Below are 16,475 nucleotides of genomic sequence, written 5' to 3'. Positions count from 1 at the left end.
AAGCGCCATGGAGGACACACCAGCCTCGACCGCCTCGTGTCCCATGGAGAAGGGAGGGGCACTCTCCACTGTCTCCCCCGTGAGAATGTGGAATGAGGCTCGCTGGACGCAGCACAGATCAGAGGGGGAAACACCGAGACCACGGCCACCTTAGAGCATCTCCCTAATTCTGATTCCCACTTGTATGATGGAAAGAAGAAATACACAAATACATGCAAAAAAAAAGTATAAATGACACTTCTCACGATCACATTCGGGACCGGCGTCGTTTACTGGCCCGCCTGGTCTTGGCTGAGTTGACACCACGCAGCCCCGGAAATCTGGCTGGACCCGCACTATAGTCTCATTCTCCACACCCCCCCAACCCGCAACACACACACACATACAAAACGGCCAGCTGCCAGCCAGAAAGCAGAGCAAATTCCACGTTTGTTTGGGGGAGGACATTCTTTGGCAAAAGAATTCCGTTCCTCCTACTTCATTCTGTGGGGAGGACAGGCAGAAATAAATTGGAGGAAAGCCCTACCCTTCCTCCCTGGGGACGCCTCCCTTCAGCAGCACTGCCATCTGCAAAGACACTTAAGCAGCAAAGGACCTGAGGGACTGCGCTGGCCCGGGGCCCAAGGACACAGCAGATGCAAGGCCCTACCCTCAAGGAGTTTACAGCTGGCACTGGAATTTGAGTAAACAGTGAGTCATCAATCTGCCCGTGGGCAGGGGGCGGGCATGCAGGTGAGGGGGCGAACACGCTTCTTGAGGCTGCAGGAATCTCCCTTCGGGCCCTCGTTTCCCCTACACTGGTACCCACCCCCGGAACCCCAGAGCGCTGTCTGCCAGGCCTACACGCCATCTGCACGACTCGTTTCTTACTATGCTCCTACAAACCACTTAGCCGTTTTTACCTTGCCTCACCCGAAGCAGTCAACAGACACGTGAAATCCACAGGTTCAGGACCATATGTACATTTTTTTTTTTCAAATATTTACTGACAGCCGCCTTGCTGTGAAGTTTTTTTTTTTTAAAAAATCTGTCCCTGAACTACCGGATGTCATCCCACACGACCCTTGAACGAAAACACCATCCTACGGGTGTAGACGGGGGCCCCTCGGGCTGGTTGCGAAATGGTACACAGCCAACCAGGCACGTTCAGCACATGGCCGGGTCTAGCCCGGGCCCACTTGGCTTCCCCGTCCACTGTGGCTCTTCTCCCCCACGGGGACCCCCGGACGAGGGACCGCTGAACGCTGCTGGGGTGCAGAGCTCAGGTCAAGCCACTCACCTCTCTGCGCTCCGACGGGCACACGAACGTGATGGTCACCGCTGGGCTGTGGCCGTCACAGAAGTCTGGCTGGCCGGCCCCTTCCTTCACGTAACTCAGGACGAGCCTGGAGATGCACACGTCGGGGAGAGAGTGAGCGTGACCAATGCGGACATCACAGCCCACTTCATGCTGCCCTCGGCACCCTCATTTAGGCGAGAGGAGAACAGATGTAGGTCACAGACATAAAAGACACCACAGGACAGACTCACTCGTGTTTATTTTCATTTGGGGGACATAAAATTTAAGTGAACGTCAATGAGTGCTGTACTTTCTCAAAAAACAAACAAAACCCAAAAAAAGAGCCAAATAATCACCATGTAAACTTAAGTTCTTAGAAAAGCTGTCGGGAGGACAAGGAACAAAATCATAAACCATCTAACAAAACAAAACAAACACAGCCCAGCTGGCCAAGCGCCTTTCAGCCCACGAGGCTGCAAGACCACTTCCTCTCTAAATGGCAACTTTTCAGTGCAAACCGAGGACTTTCTTTTTTAAACCTGATAACCGCCCAGAGCACTGGCCACATGGCCTCCCACTGGCAGGCAGACAGACCCTGGAAAGGTCCATGGGGTACTGGCCTCGCTGCGGGCCGTGGCCGCAGAGGCACCAAAAACAGACGACCTTCCTGGTCTCTGAAGGTGACCTTGGGCTTTCACTCCATGCCCACGCTCTCCGGAGAGTCCTCTCCAGCCCCTGCCAGCAGGAAGAAGCGCCCGTTTATCACTTGAAGACAGGGTGAGAGGCTGAACTCTGTTCCCACAAATTTCACAAGCGGAAGCCCCCGATGCCCAGCATCCCTGACATGACTGTATTTGGACACGGGGGGCCTTGGAGGAGGGGATGAAGATGAGGTCGCTGGAGTGGGCCCCTGAGACAAGAGAGCTGTCCTTATAAGGAGAGGGGCTCGGGACACAGACACACAGAAGGAAGATCACAAGCGGACATGGGGAGGAGACAGCCGTCCACAAGCTGAGACCAAGGGTCTCAGGAGGAGCCCCTCGGCCTCCAGAGCTGAGAGGGAGCTAGAGGAGCTGCCTGGGCATCCTGCAGCACTCGGTTTGGGCGGCCCTGGCAGGCGGACACACTCGCACATGTGGGAATCTCCCAGCATGCTTCAATTTAGGTCACACGCCAGTGTTTTCTGGGGACAGAGTGCAGCCTATAATTGCACACGCTGATACACCACGAGTTCCAGACGGGAGCAGGTGCAGTGAGACGTCTACCAAAGGGCTCCGGGAACAGAGAGTGGATAAAAATCCTCACTCCAAGTTCAGGACGTGGTCACGTGGGACCCACCGGAGACAGCAAGCTCTCTGCCAAGCCAGGGGCAAACACAAGTCAGAAGGAGAGCATGTGTCAACAGCAGGGCTCCTTAAGAGAAAGTGAACCACCCCTGCCAGAAGCTAGGGGGCCCACGGCGGGCTAGGGGGCCCACCGGACCCCAGTTGGGAAGCAAACTGTACCCAGAAGGACAACGGCAAAGTGGCCCTCCTGCCGCTTGCCCTCCAGGACTTTTTTTTTTTTTTTAAAGAAGAGATAAAACTATGGACATAAAACTGATGTCAGGGGCGATGAAGCAGGGAAGACACTCAAACACAACATAAGGTAGTGGCGAATTCATGAAATGGAACCCATATGGATGGATGCTGCCTGCATCACGATAAACGTGTTCCTGCTCTAAGAAACAAATGATTAGAAAGTCACCAAGAATATGCAACTCAAGCAATGACCAGTAAGTTTATAAGCATGTGTGAAGTAGCAGTCACTTGGTAAGGCCTTTCTCAAGCCCTGGTGAAAAGGGGTATTCTTGCAGCTCCCCTGAAAAGCCAGGCTCTTGCTGAGAACTGCCCCTGCCAACCACAGACTGACCTGTCATTGCTCACAAGCTTCAGCCCCTCCTGGGGCCGGCCCACGTCGAACGCGCGGTCCCCTCTCACCAGGCAGGCGGCCGCGCCGGGGGGACACACACGCACTCGCGGACTCGAGGCCCGGAGCGCATCTGGAAGAGGTAACACATGGCACCGCATCAGACCATGCGCCGGGCACAGCAATCACACTCAAACCTTGGGTCCAGGGGCTCTTAGAAAAACTGCAAATTTTCTTAAAGTCTCCAATATAAGGTAAAAGAAATTTGGAAACAAGGACGAGCAGGATCCCATCCCGAGACCCTGGGCAAGCCAAGGCCCGCTCTGAAAGTGGACAAGGGGATGAGCTCTCTGCCCAGCCAAGCAGCTGGAAAGCAAGGACGAAGCATTGGAATGCTGGCTCTGCCCCTGGTCCGCAGGAGGGGCTGGGAAGCCGGGACATAAAACTGATGGGACGTGGCTAGTGGCTAAGGGATGTACCCCTTCCTCTAGGAGCCACGGGAACCCTACGGTGCTGGGGCAAAGGCACTGAAGCCTCCGAAGCAATCTTTCCCCCACTCCCACCCCTGATGCCCTCAGACACAGACCTATATCCCTGCAGACATTGATGAACAGAGATGTATCCGGGTCAGAGTCGTCCACCAAGTAAGCACCGCTGGTCTTGATCAGTGGGTTTAAATCATGCTTCTTGAGCCCTCTGTCGAAAGCGTAACATGGCACCTGGGAGAGAGAAGGGAGAAGGAGGGGCTTCCACACACGCCTTCGGGTTGGGGCGGGGGGAGGGGGGCAGGGGCACGGCAAAGCCTGTGACCTCTGCCACATGACACCGGGCTCCATGCCTCAGGGTTTCCAGTGAGGCCCCCGAGGACCACATAATCAAGGCCTGCAGGGCTCTGGCTGCTCCCGTGAGCATCTCCTGCCTGCCCCTTCCCTCCCTGCCACCCGGTCCGTTTCCACCAGGGTGCCCACTCATGGCTCCCTGTCCCTACCCTCCCTTAGCAACCACCTCACATCACCCTGGCAGCAAGTCCTCTCCTGCCTGCAATAATCTCTTTTAAGGGGCCCTCTAGGTTCCAGCTTCCATGTACCCAACTCTGAGCCAATATTTCTACAACCACCAGATCAACCCTTTAACAATTCCACCGAGTCACAAGAGATTGTCACATACCGAGTGAAGTCAAGTCAGAGAGAGGAGAAATATTCTATGACATGCCTGATGTGCGGAATCTAAAAAGACACGATGCAGCTGAGTTGACTTAGAAAACAGACTCACAGACTTAAGACGATGAACTTAGGGGTTGCCGGGAAGAAGGATGGAGGGAGGGTGGGTTAGGGAGTTTGAGATCGACACGTACACCCTGCTGAATTTTAAATGGACCAACAAGGACCTGCTGTACAGCACAGCGAACTCAGCTCAATGTCCTGTGGCCACCTGGATGGGAGGGGAGTTTGGGGGAGAATGGGTACCCGTGTATATATGGCTGAGTCCCTTCCCTATTCAACCTGAAACCATCACAGTGATGTTAATCAGCTATTCCTCAATATAAAATAAAAAGCTTATAAAGGAAAAACTAAAAAAAAAAGAAGTTTTAAAAAATTAAACAAAATTCCCTCGAGTCACATCACTCTGCTCAAAATCCACCAGGGGCCGCTTCCCATCGCAATGAGGGTGCAATCCCAGCTTCTCCATTGTCTCCAACCCTGGGGACCACTCCACGTAGTCACATTGGCCTCGAGGGGCACTTCACCCCAGGAAAGTGACGCTGCCTCTGCCTGGAATAGTTCCTGGCATCCCCTCTCACCTTGCTCAGGCCCCGGGGGGAGCGTCACCTGCTTGGCGTGGCCTTTTCAACATCTCCCGCTCTCTCTGTGCCTCCCCCACCCTTTTCCTTCATTGCACTGGTGTCTGTCACCAGACACCTCCACCTGCTAACGTGCGAGTGAGCTCCTGAGGACGGGGGCGATGTCACTGCTGCGGCCCCAAGCAAGGCTTAGGACATGGCTCGGAGCCTGAAGTTCCTCCTCTGGGCATCCGGCCCACGCTTTGAGTGTGTGTGAGTTGTTCAGTCACCTCTGACTCTTTGCCACCCCAGGGACTGTAGCTCACCAGGCTCCTCTGCCACAGGGTTCTCCAGGAAAAGAATCCTGGAGTGGGCTGCCATGCCCTTCTCTAAGGGATCTTCCTGACCCAGGGATTGAACCCAGGCCTTCTGCTTTGGCAGGTAGATTCTTTCCCATCTGAATCAGCAGGGACGCCCCACTGGGTTCCAGCTCACACGTATTCTCTCATCTCTATAAATGAATGGCCTTCTGTTTTTAAAAAATCAAGGACTAAACCAAACCACTGCATTGTACACTTCAAATATATGCAATTTTACTTGTGAATTACACCTCGATAAAACTGGCGGAGGGGAGGAAAAAGGGGTCCGGGGGGAGGTTACACATGAAACCCATTACAGCGGGCAAGACCCTGTGCTTTCCAAGCTCCACCAAAGTCTGAAGGCAAAGCAGCCAAGCCCACAGGTGTGCCCCTGAGTAAATGCCTGCTCACCAAGTTTATGTGAAACAGCCCCCAAATCTCAGCTGCAAAGTAATATACCACATCGTTTTAATTGCCTTAGCCAAGAAATATTCTAAAAACTCATGTTTTCTGCAAATCATTTCAAAGGATCGATAGTCTGTTTCATCATTTCCAGTGGGTAATTTTCCCTAAACTGTTCGTTTGGAAAAGTGAAGCTATTCACAGGCAGGGTCATTTACAAAGGTTAACTGCTTCATGTTAATGTTTAGCTTTTAAATGTTTCTCGGAAAGATGCTATCAACCCTGCAGGAATGCTCTGACCCACTAACCCTCTTCCCCTGTTCTGTTTGCAGAGACTTCAGAGAGAGCTACTGGATTAAACCCAAGGACTCGCACCCCCTCGGCGGAGGTGGGGGAGGGGGACCCAAACTCATGTCAACCAGACCCTTAGAGCAAAGCTACCACTGCCTGTGACACTGACCCGACAGCTAGATGCCAGCAAGGAGGGCAGGCACAGGCACAGAGCGGGCCGAGGGCAGGAGGCAGAACCCACGCACGGCACCACGTCCTGCCAAAAGGCCATCGAAGAGCAAGAGCAGGATGACTGCAGACCGTGACAAAGCTCCAGTGGAAGTAACGCAGCCCTTGATCCTGCAAATTCAAAGCTTGCAGCCCCTAGCAGAGTAATACAGTCAACAGAAATGTGTTAACTCAGAGGAGGGGGATGGAATTGGGCTGGCTGATGAGACGGGAGACAAGAAGCAACTTTTCAGCTACGAGATGAAGAGAGTGAGCAGGACAGCACCCAGCAGGCGGGGAGGGGGGCCACCTGCCTTAAACTAGCTCTGTGTCACCCCAAGGCTAGAGGGATCTCCGTGAGCCAGGCCTGCAGACCCCCCCAACCCCCCTCGCCCCGGCTCAAGGCCACAAGCAACTGCTGGCTGTGTCTCGACTCCAGGAAGGAACAGGAGACACGCCCGACGCAGCGCCCCCCAGAATTGGAGCGAGCGTCGGAAAAACAAGCAAGGCTCCTGGGGAGAGTCCTCCCACTTCCTGCTCCGCTGAGCCGAGCAATGGAGACATTCATCAGCCCCGGGAATGCGGCGGCCGGCAAAGGGGGTCTCTGCCAGCTCCACACACAGCACACTGAGTCACCCTTGTTAACGGTGTGCGTCTGTACATTAACCATATTTATGCAACGCCGCTAGGACCACGCACTTGCCAGGAGTGCGTTTTCTGTGTTCCCTAGGGGTGGAATGGTAGGGGGTGCGTGTCCACAATCTTGTAAAGAAATTACGATCTAAGAGGACTCCACCGGGATCCACTAAGCAAAGCATGACTCGGGTGGGTTTAGACGGCACTTTCTGGAGCCCATCCCCGCCCCATGCTCTCTGCCCATCACTCCACTCTAAATCCGATGAAGCCAAACCAACAGAAGCAATGAGGAGACACTAATAACGGGTGGAGATCAAGACCACACGGCCACTAAACCAAGCCTAGGTTTGTTTTTTCTTAAAGAGGAATAATGAGTGTTTCTACATTTAATATAATCCTTGAAGTTATACTATAGCCTATACGACGCAATCGAATCCTACTGAAGACAGAGAAGAGGGAAAACGCTTTCCTATGACTTGCAGGGGGTGAGACCAATGCTCCTGCTGCAGCCATCAGGCTCTTGTGTGTGTCAGGCGCTCGGTTGTATCCGACTCTCTGTAACTCCATGGACTGCATGAGCTGAACCTCCCAGGCTCCTCTGCCCATGGGATTCTCCAGGCAAGGATACTGGAGTGGGTTGCCATTCCCTTCTCCAGAGGATCTTCCCTACCCAGGGATCAAACCTGGGTCTCCCACGTTGCAAGAAGACTCTTTACCAACTGAGCCGCCAGGAAAGCATCAGGCTCTTGTGTTCTTATCTACTTGTCCCTACCTAAGGCAGAGCAGATGCCCTCCACACCTTCAGTCTATGGACCCCCTGAACGCAACAGCGTTTTCAAAATGTAATGACATTCCTGACGCTGAGCCCCTCCAGAGAGGAAAACTCAACAGATAAAAGCCCTGCCGCCAACAGGCCCAAAGAAAAGGTCACTGGGAGCAAATCAACATTCCCCCTGCATCTTTCGATCAGCTTCTAAGAGAAGTTAAACATCACTTTTGAGAAAAACATAGGCTCTAATCTCCCCCTTTCCACCCTGCAAAACGACTCAGGTCCAGGGTCAGCACCCTCGTCCTGTAAACATGTTCGGCTTTGTGAGTGACGTAGGTCTCTGCTATGTATTCTTCTCGGCTTTTTTTTAACAATCCTATAAAAATGTAAAAAAACAATCCTAGGTTTGAGGCTGCACAAACAGAGGATGTAGTCTGTGACTTCTTGACCTAAAAACACAAAGGAAACCAAAAAAAAGCCACCGTTTCTTTCTTTGGGGAAGTAATTACTCTTTAGGTGGTGGGAGACAACTGTCAGTTCAGCAAAGCAAGGTAAAACAGAGACTCGGTTAAAACAGGAAAAATGGGGGTGATAACTATCGCTTGGAGAGTCAGAGTCCGCAAGAACCTCCATGGGGCCTGGGGTCTCTCGGGAAAGCAGAAGGCACTTCACACTGGTTCAAGGATGCTTTACCTGCTGCTAACGAAATACTGGCAAAGAGTCTAACCTAAGTTTTTAAATGCAAAGTTTAAATCCGACACCATCTCCTCCTAGTGTTATTTCATTATATCTTCTTCCTTCCCACTGAACGCTCCTCACACACAAGGCAGCATCCCGACTAGCTTCTCTTTTAGAGACGGCCGCATCTGAAGAATCGGTGATAGCTCGGTATTTGTAACTTGACATGGCTTTTTAAAAAAAAGATACAAACGTCTCTTTTTGCCCTTCTTAAATGACAACGTATTAGGCCATCAGGTAAATGACCGATTAGTCCCATCACTGATCACTCCCAGTTCCTAGCTCCTAAGAGGGTCTCTGAACTCAACTCTACGGAACAGAAAACGAATATAGAAAAAAGAGAATTCTCAACCCAGGAAGACTATTGCCTCGGTGAACAAAGGAAAGCCACCTTGAAATCCCGGGGTGGTGGGATGGGAGAACTGCAGAGGAAAGGGCCCTCTGCCCCCTCCACTGCCAGGGAAAGTCAGAAGCGGTAGGTTAGAGAGGATGGTGCTTCATCGATCACCAGGAACACGTGCCAGATACCAGAGAAACAGGGGAAGTAGTGACAGTCATCTGGCCTCTGAGGTGAGCTGGCAACAAATGTAAGGGCCAGGCACACCTGACCTGGATCCAAGATGCATTTAGAAGCCACTCCCAGGCCAAGGAGATGGTCTCTGCAGGCAGCGTGGTGATCTAAACCCCAAAGTCAGCTTGAGACTTAGTTCTTGAGATGCATGGCATCAGAAACCAGGAAATCACTTGCTCTGCATGAGTGAGCCATTCCATTCCAGTCTGTCCTGTATGTTTAAAACACCCTGTCCTAAAAGTAAGAACCATCCAGGCCAAGTTATCAAGGAAATCACGCAGTGTGTGTGTGCGTCAGCTGCTCAGTTACATCTGACTCTTTGTGACCCCACGGACTGTAGCCTGCCAGGCTCCTCTGTCCATGGGATTCTTCAGGCAAGAATAACTAGAGTGGGTTGCCGTTTCCTTCTCCAGAAGTTCTTCCCAACCCAGGGATCGAACCCAGATCTCCTGCACTGTAGGCAGATTCTTTACCATCTGAGCTATCAGGAAAGCCCAAATCATATGGTCTCTCTGCTCAAACGGAGTTTGAAAACCAAAAACAGATTTCTACCTCAAAAGGTATGTGTCTGTACTTCAAACACTGAAGGTCCCAGAATGTACTTCACAAACATGTAACCCTGAAGGGCCCTTGTTACCTCTTTATTTGCTTTAAATATATCCTTCTTGCAGGCTGCAGTAGTCCTCCACTCGAAGTAATGCACACAATCTGTTGCAGTTACAAACTCGGGAGTTCCCTATTTTTAAAAGAAGTAAAAATAAGTTAGCACACCACGTATTGTAAAGTGCTCCTTTTCTAAAGTTAGAAACCATGAAGGCTAACGAAAAATTTTAAACTAGCAGCAGTGGGTGTGTGGCAGGGGGAGAGTAGTAACACACAACTGTTTTAGTTAACAAGGTCAGCCGAGTGAGAAGTTCCCAAACTCAAAACTTCTGAGACAAAAGCTTCATAAAATCATGATGGAATTTGGCTCTAACTGATCCAAAACTGTTCTCCGGCCCCAGCTATGCAAGTACAGTAAGCTCATGGGAAGTAATCCCTGCAGACCTTCCCCTCTCAAACTCCAAATGTGCTCCGAACCAAACGCCAACAAAACCAAAGCCAGAAAATGTGACCTCATGCTTCCTGGAAGCCGACGGAGGAGGCCCATCTGGACCTGACCAAGCTCATACACCGGCCTTCCTTAAACGCCCCCACACTGGAGCGGGGGGCCCCTTCTAACAGACGGGGACCAGCGATGACCACGGTGTGGCTGGTTGGTAAGACCCAGAGGGAACTTACCCCTACACTCCCTGAGCAAGTCTAAGGAGCTCTGCAAATTCTGGTTCTTGTAGTATGAACACAGAATTCCTCAAGAAAAGTTAGTTAAAATTCAAACGACAGCTTACTCTGTAACTCAGACCTCCAGATTTCATACCACTGCAAAATTTCCCAAAGTTTCAACATGGACAAGAGTGCAACGGACAATCTGGTCCAAAATTAACAATACTGAGTGACAGGATGGGTTTTAAAATGCAACAGTCACAGCACCAAATTCTAAAAATGATATTTTAAAGCAATCTGGTAGCCACATGAGCGTCACTCTATCTGATTTTTCTAAACACTTGGATTCTTACTCTGATTATAGGACACTCACAGAACATGTACACAAGTCGTTTTTCCTAAAAGCTAGCAATCGTTTGCTGAGAGTCCCTTTCTAAAGAGTAAGGATTAAAACTAAAATATCACATACAATATACAGAGAGTGAAGACAAATGTCATGCTTTAAACAATTATGTTCCATTTCAACACTAGTAATACCCCGAAAGTTGGGCACCCCATTACCCACTGGCCAAGGTTTCTTCTTGATAGGTGTCAGTTTGTCCAATTTAATGTAAATGAGAAAAACAAACAAACAAACAAAAAAACACACACTTTAAGAAGCAAACACGCTGCCCTGAAAACTATCAAAAGAAAATGCAGAAAGAAAAAAAAAAATTATGCCAGCAACATAAACATTAAACAGAGCTTTGAGTTTAAACACACTAATCTTTACATTGCGTTGTACACAGGATGTGGGTCAAGTTTCACTTAAACATTGTAACTATAGGCTTAGGATTTGTTTACTTATTGGTTTTTAATGATGATGGTCATTTGGTTGGGGTTTCTGTTTATCTGTTCGCTTGAGTTTTTCATTTTACTCACTTACTTGTCTTAGAATACCAGGACGGCAAAAACGCCCTAGGGACAAATGTTTTTAAAAGAAAGATTATGAAGTGACTCTCCGTGGACTCACCAAGGTTTTCCCACATAAGAAGGTGATGCTACTCTGAATTTTGTGATTCTGCTGCTTACAGTTCACTGTTGTGTTGAATTCCAGAAGAGATCTGCTTGCGGTTTTCAAAAGAGAGTCACCTATTCGGAGAGAAAAGAGCATGAACAAGCTACAAGACATTCATAACCAAAAGCTATTTCCAAGTACGAGCAAACTAAAAACGGCACTATAATTCATCTGAAAAGCTTATAAGCTTACAAAGTGCCCTTTCCCAAGAATTCTCTGTCTCTGGAATGCCATCCTCGCCCCACCTCCTGTTGTTCAAGCCCCAAACAAAATGGCACTAAGTCCTATCTTTCTCTCATCTGTCAACATGGGCAAGTTCCAGCACTTTGACCTTCTTCTCAAATCCGTCCATGTCTCTCCATCTCTACGACGACTGTAACCACTGGCTCCCGTGCTCTGGCTACAGCCTCTTAATGGGGCCCCTTGCCTCCAACTCCTGTCTCGTCCCTCACCATCCTCCCTTTCCCACCCATCTTGCACCAGTCTGATCTTCAAAAACATAAATCAGAATATATAGTTCGGCTGATTAAATCCTTTTTATAACTTCATACATACACACTGTAAAAACAAAAAATTTTTAGAACAGTCCACAAATAGGGTGATCACTTCTCAGTTTGCCTAAGACATTATTAACAGACAGACTGGAACAGAGATCAAGACACCAGAACAGAGAGCACAGACACCTGGATTCTCGAGTCAAACTTTGATATACAAGGTATCAAGTCGGTGAGCAGAGAGACTGTTCAGTAGATAAAACTGGAAACAAAATAGCAATCGGTACTGGCAAAAGATAACTGAATCCCGACTTAAACCACTGTATACAAAAATAAACTCTAAAGGGATTAAAAGATATAAACATGAGAAACCAAATTCTCTTAATAAAATATATACATAGTTATCTTTTAAATACTAATGCAGCAAAATATTAAAGTCTCAAAAGCAATAACTACCCAAAAAATTTTTAAACTTGACTTTTTATTAAGTTTAAAAGTTTACACTCATCAAAAAGTACCTTGAGGAAAACAGAAACAAATTATAAATTTGGTGATACATTGAGCTGGCAAAGAACTAGCATCAAGAATATATACACTCACACAAAAACAAAATCATTTTTTATAATTTTAGGAAAGAAAAGGAAACGAATGACCTCTGAGAGAAAACGCTGAGAGGAAAAAGGGGAAAACCCAGACCAAGTCATAGTATGGCGATTTCAATTTCAAAGGCAAAGAGAAAATTCTAAAGCTTCTAGAGGGAAAGAACTGATCACATGTGATAGATAACTTAAGATGAAGTGGGCAAGATATGATCAGACAGAAGAAAAACATCTTCATAATACAAAGAGATGTTCAACATCACCATAATACAAAGAGATGTTCAACATCACTGGTGATCAAGACCACATGGCATACCAAGCCCAGCCATTAGATGGACAAAAATTAAGCACGAAATGTCAGAGGAGAGACAGCCCAGAGCTCTCCTGTGTTGCAGGAGGAAGTATGAACTGGTTTAACCAGTACATAAGTTGGCATGGCACTGAGTCCTACCACTGAACATTCACATACCCTATTCCTTAGCTTGTCAACTCTTAGGTAAATACATAAACGAAAGCCACAAATAAATATATATATAACAAGACATGTGAAAGAATATCTCGTGTTCTTCACACTAGTGAAAACCTGGAAACAACTCAAATGCCCATCAAAATAAGAGTGGATAAATTAACCCTGCTAGACCTACACAATACTACAACATAGGAATCAGAGGAATAAATCAGGGAAAGACAACAATACAGCTGTTTTTTAGCAATATGCTGTTACCACTTAAGCTCCCCCAAAACTACACATTGTAAGATATACACTTTTTATTAAGTTAAAAACACCACACACAGCCGGACAGACTCTGACTAGAGTGAGAGAGGAAAGAAAGGAAATGTTGGTATACAGGATGTGGGCAAATGATCACCTCCAGTGAAGAGAGACAGGAGCATGGAGAGAGAGTGGTTATTGTCAAGGTCCTAGATTTTGTGAGAGAAGGGTTTCACTGCATTATCCAAAACAACTAATTTAAAAAACAAAATGGAAAAAAAAGATTAGTTCACAGACTAATGATGAGTGAGTGTCATGACCTCAGGATTACAACTGGTCTACTTTGATACCTACACCGGAGATCTTTAAGCAGGGGGAAAAGGAAAAAAAAAGAGGGGAAGGGGTAAAAATTTTAAGACGCCAATGGAGAGGAGATAATAATGGCTTTCAGGCCCCATAGCACCAGACTTGACAGTACAGCGGTTCTCTGCCTTGCCTGTCTAAGCGGCAAAGGTTTGCCAGGATCGTTCTTCCGCGCCTAAAACTCCAGGAGATCGCTCTGAAAAATCTTTCTTTTCCTCTCCAGACCCAACAGCCTCAGAGGCCTGTGGAGGCGGCTCCGGGACCACGGACAGCGCCCCGCGGCTCCGCCCACTGTGGGCGTGGCCAGGGAAGCTGGTGACGGGGCGGGGCCTCCCGAGCCCCTGCAGCGCCGCGCTCCAGGAGACTCGGGGCGCAGGAGGTGGCGGGGCGGGCTCGGCTGGCAGGAGGCGGCGTGTGCAGCCGCCAGAAGGGGGCGCTTCCGGGCCGTGGCAGGGGGCGGGGGGAGCCCCCCACCTTAAAGACCCTCCCCCCGCGCCTCTGTCCCCCCCCCGACGCGGCGGCCCCATCCGGCCCTGTGCCCAGAGCTCCCGGGGGCGCCTCATAACTGCTGGGCTCGCCCTGCGCGCAGACCAGACGGGCCCTGGCCTCGAGCCGAGACGGACCGGCCGAGCTCCGCGGCCGCGGCGCTGGGGACAGCGGCGTCCCTCAGCGTCAGGCCCCATCGGCACCGCGCCCGCCCGCCAGTCCAGCCTGCCTGCCGCCCGCTCCTCCGCCTACTGGCCAGGACCGACTGCCCACCCCGGCACTCGGCGAGAGGCCGCGGTATACCGCGGCAGCGCCCCCCCGGCGGACTCCCGCGGCACCCCGGCCAGCCTGGCCGTCCTCCCCGGACGAAGGCCGGGCGAGGACTGCGGGGCGGCGGCCAGCACGCCAGGCCCACGGCCAGCTCCCGAGGACGGCGCCAAATGGGCTGGGCCACGCTCGCCGGGCCCGCCAGATCGCGCCGGGTCCTCCAGACCGCGCGCCGGGCCCGCCAGACCACGCTCTCCAGGCCGGGCGCGCCAGACCAGACCACACTGGCGGGGCCCCAGCAGACCAGACCGCGCCGGGTCCTCCAGGCCGCGCTCTCCAGGCCGGGTCCTCCAGACCGGGCTGCGCGCGCCGTGCCGGCCAGACCGCGGTCTCCCGGCAGGGCCCGCCAGACCAGGCCGCGTCCGCCCAGGCCCGCCAGGCCGCGCCGGGTCCTCCAGACCGCGCTCTCCAGGCCGAGTCCGCCAGACCGCGCTGGGTCCTCCAGACCGCGCGCTCGGCCAGCCGGACCGCGCCAGGCCCGCCAGACCGCGCGTGCCGGGTCCTCCAGACCACGCTCTCCAGGCCAGGTCCACCAGACCAGGCCGCGCGCGCTGGGCCCGCCAGACCAGCTCGCGCTCACCGGGCCCGCCAGATCGCGCCGGGTCCTCCGGACCGCGCCAGGCCGTGCGCGCCAGGCCCTCCAGACCACAGTCTCCAGGCCGGGTCCTCCAAACGAGGCCACGCGCGCCAGGCCCACCAGACGGCGCTCTCCAGGCCGGGTCCGCCAGACCAGGCCGAGCTCTCCAGGCCAGGCCGCGCCGGGTCCTTCAGACCCTGCGCCCCGGGCCCGCCAGGCCGCGCTCGCCAGGGCCCGCCAGGCCGCGCCGGGTCCTCCAGGCCGCGCTCTCCAGGCCGGGTCCGCCAGACCAGGCCGAGCTCGCCCGGGCCCACCAGACCAGACAGCACTGGCGAGACCCCACCAGACTAGACCACGCCGGGTCCTCCAGGCCGCGCTCTCCAGGCCGGGTCCTCCAAACCAGGCCGCGCGTCCCGGGCCTGCCAGACCTGTCCGACCGCAGCCTCCAGGCCGAACCCCCCAGACCGAGCCGCGCTCGCCTGGGCCCGCCAGACCAAACCGCACTTGCCGAGCCCGCCAGGCATTGGCGGGTCCACCCGACCGCGGTCTCCAGGCCAGGGCCGCCAGACCACGCCGGGTCCGCCAGACCACGCGCTGGGCCCTCCAGACAGCGCTCTCCAGGCCGAGCCCTCCAGGCCGCGCTCGCCCGGGCCCGCCAGACCAGGCCGCGCTCACCCGGACCCGCCAGACCCGGCCACGCGCTACCGGCCAGGCCCCGCGAGGTCCTCCCGACCCTGCGCGCCAGGGCACCCGCCAGGCCACGCTCGCCCGAGCCCGTCAGACTCAGCCACGCTCTGCAGCCCGGGCCGCGCCGGGTCCTCCCGACCCTGCGCGCCAGGGCGCCCGTCCGGCAGCGCTCGCCCGCGCCCGCCAGCCCCGGCCACGCGCCGTCGGCCAGGCCGCGCCGGGTCCTGCAGACCCTGCGCGCCCGGCCGCGCTCACCAGAGTCCGCCCGATCAGGCCGCGCACCGGGCCTGCCGGGCCTCGCCTGCCGCCCTCGGCGCCCGCGGCCGAGCCCGGCCGAGCTCGCAACCCGACCTCGCTGAGGCTGCCCGGCCTGGCGGCCGTGCCTCCGCCGGCGGCCGTGCCTCCGCCGGCGGCCGTGCCTCCGCCGGCGGCCGTGCCTCCGCCGGCGGCCGCGGCCGTGCCTCCGCCGGCGGCCGTGCCTCTGCCGGCGGCCATGGGGCCCAGCACGCGGCCGACGGGCCTTCTCAGCACCTTGCTCAGGGCCTGCCAGCCGGGCCGCTAGCCCTCTCTGACGTGCTCCGGCCAGGCCGCCCCCAGGCGGAACACGCCCCCTTCTGTTGTATCGTGTCTTTCGACGTGTACTGTTTCGCGTGTTCCTTCACCAAAAAGAGAACCCCCTGCGCAGCTCTCGCCTCTGCCTCCTGCCTCACCTTTCCGCTCCTCTTTCTATGAACACTCCAAAAGAGATTTCTACTCTGGCTCCTGCCCCCTCAGACCCTCCCTCCCTCTAGCCTTGACAGCACCCCCACCCCAGCACTGGCCGCCCCCCAACCCCGGAGCCATGTGATTCGCTGCTTTGTTTCAAGTCTTTGCTCAAATGTCACTTTCTCAGCAACACCCACCCTGCTGAATATTCCTGAACACATACTCCCAAGGCCCCCCGGCACTCCCGCCTTTCCCCCGTCTTTTC

At 53.3% G+C, this 16,475-nt stretch overlaps 1 protein-coding gene across 1 annotated transcript in view; it reads right to left on the bottom strand.

Moving 5' to 3' along the window:
* IGF2R (insulin like growth factor 2 receptor) overlaps window positions 1–16,475 on the bottom strand; it is a 103,695-nt gene that overhangs the window by 63,927 nt on the left and 23,293 nt on the right. Inside the window, exons 3-7 of the mRNA XM_018053434.1 lie at window positions 11,216–11,334; window positions 9,578–9,676; window positions 3,774–3,906; window positions 3,191–3,320; window positions 1,280–1,385 (exon numbers count right to left, since the gene is read on the bottom strand). Of these exons, the coding sequence (XP_017908923.1) occupies window positions 1,280–1,385; window positions 3,191–3,320; window positions 3,774–3,906; window positions 9,578–9,676; window positions 11,216–11,334 (587 nt within the window). The remainder of the gene's footprint in view (window positions 1–1,279; window positions 1,386–3,190; window positions 3,321–3,773; window positions 3,907–9,577; window positions 9,677–11,215; window positions 11,335–16,475) is intronic.

The sequence above is a fragment of the Capra hircus genome, chromosome 9 (assembly GCF_001704415.2).
Source record: "Capra hircus breed San Clemente chromosome 9, ASM170441v1, whole genome shotgun sequence".
Lineage (NCBI taxonomy): Eukaryota > Metazoa > Chordata > Mammalia > Artiodactyla > Bovidae > Capra > Capra hircus.
This window is presented reverse-complemented; position numbering and strand designations above follow the sequence as displayed.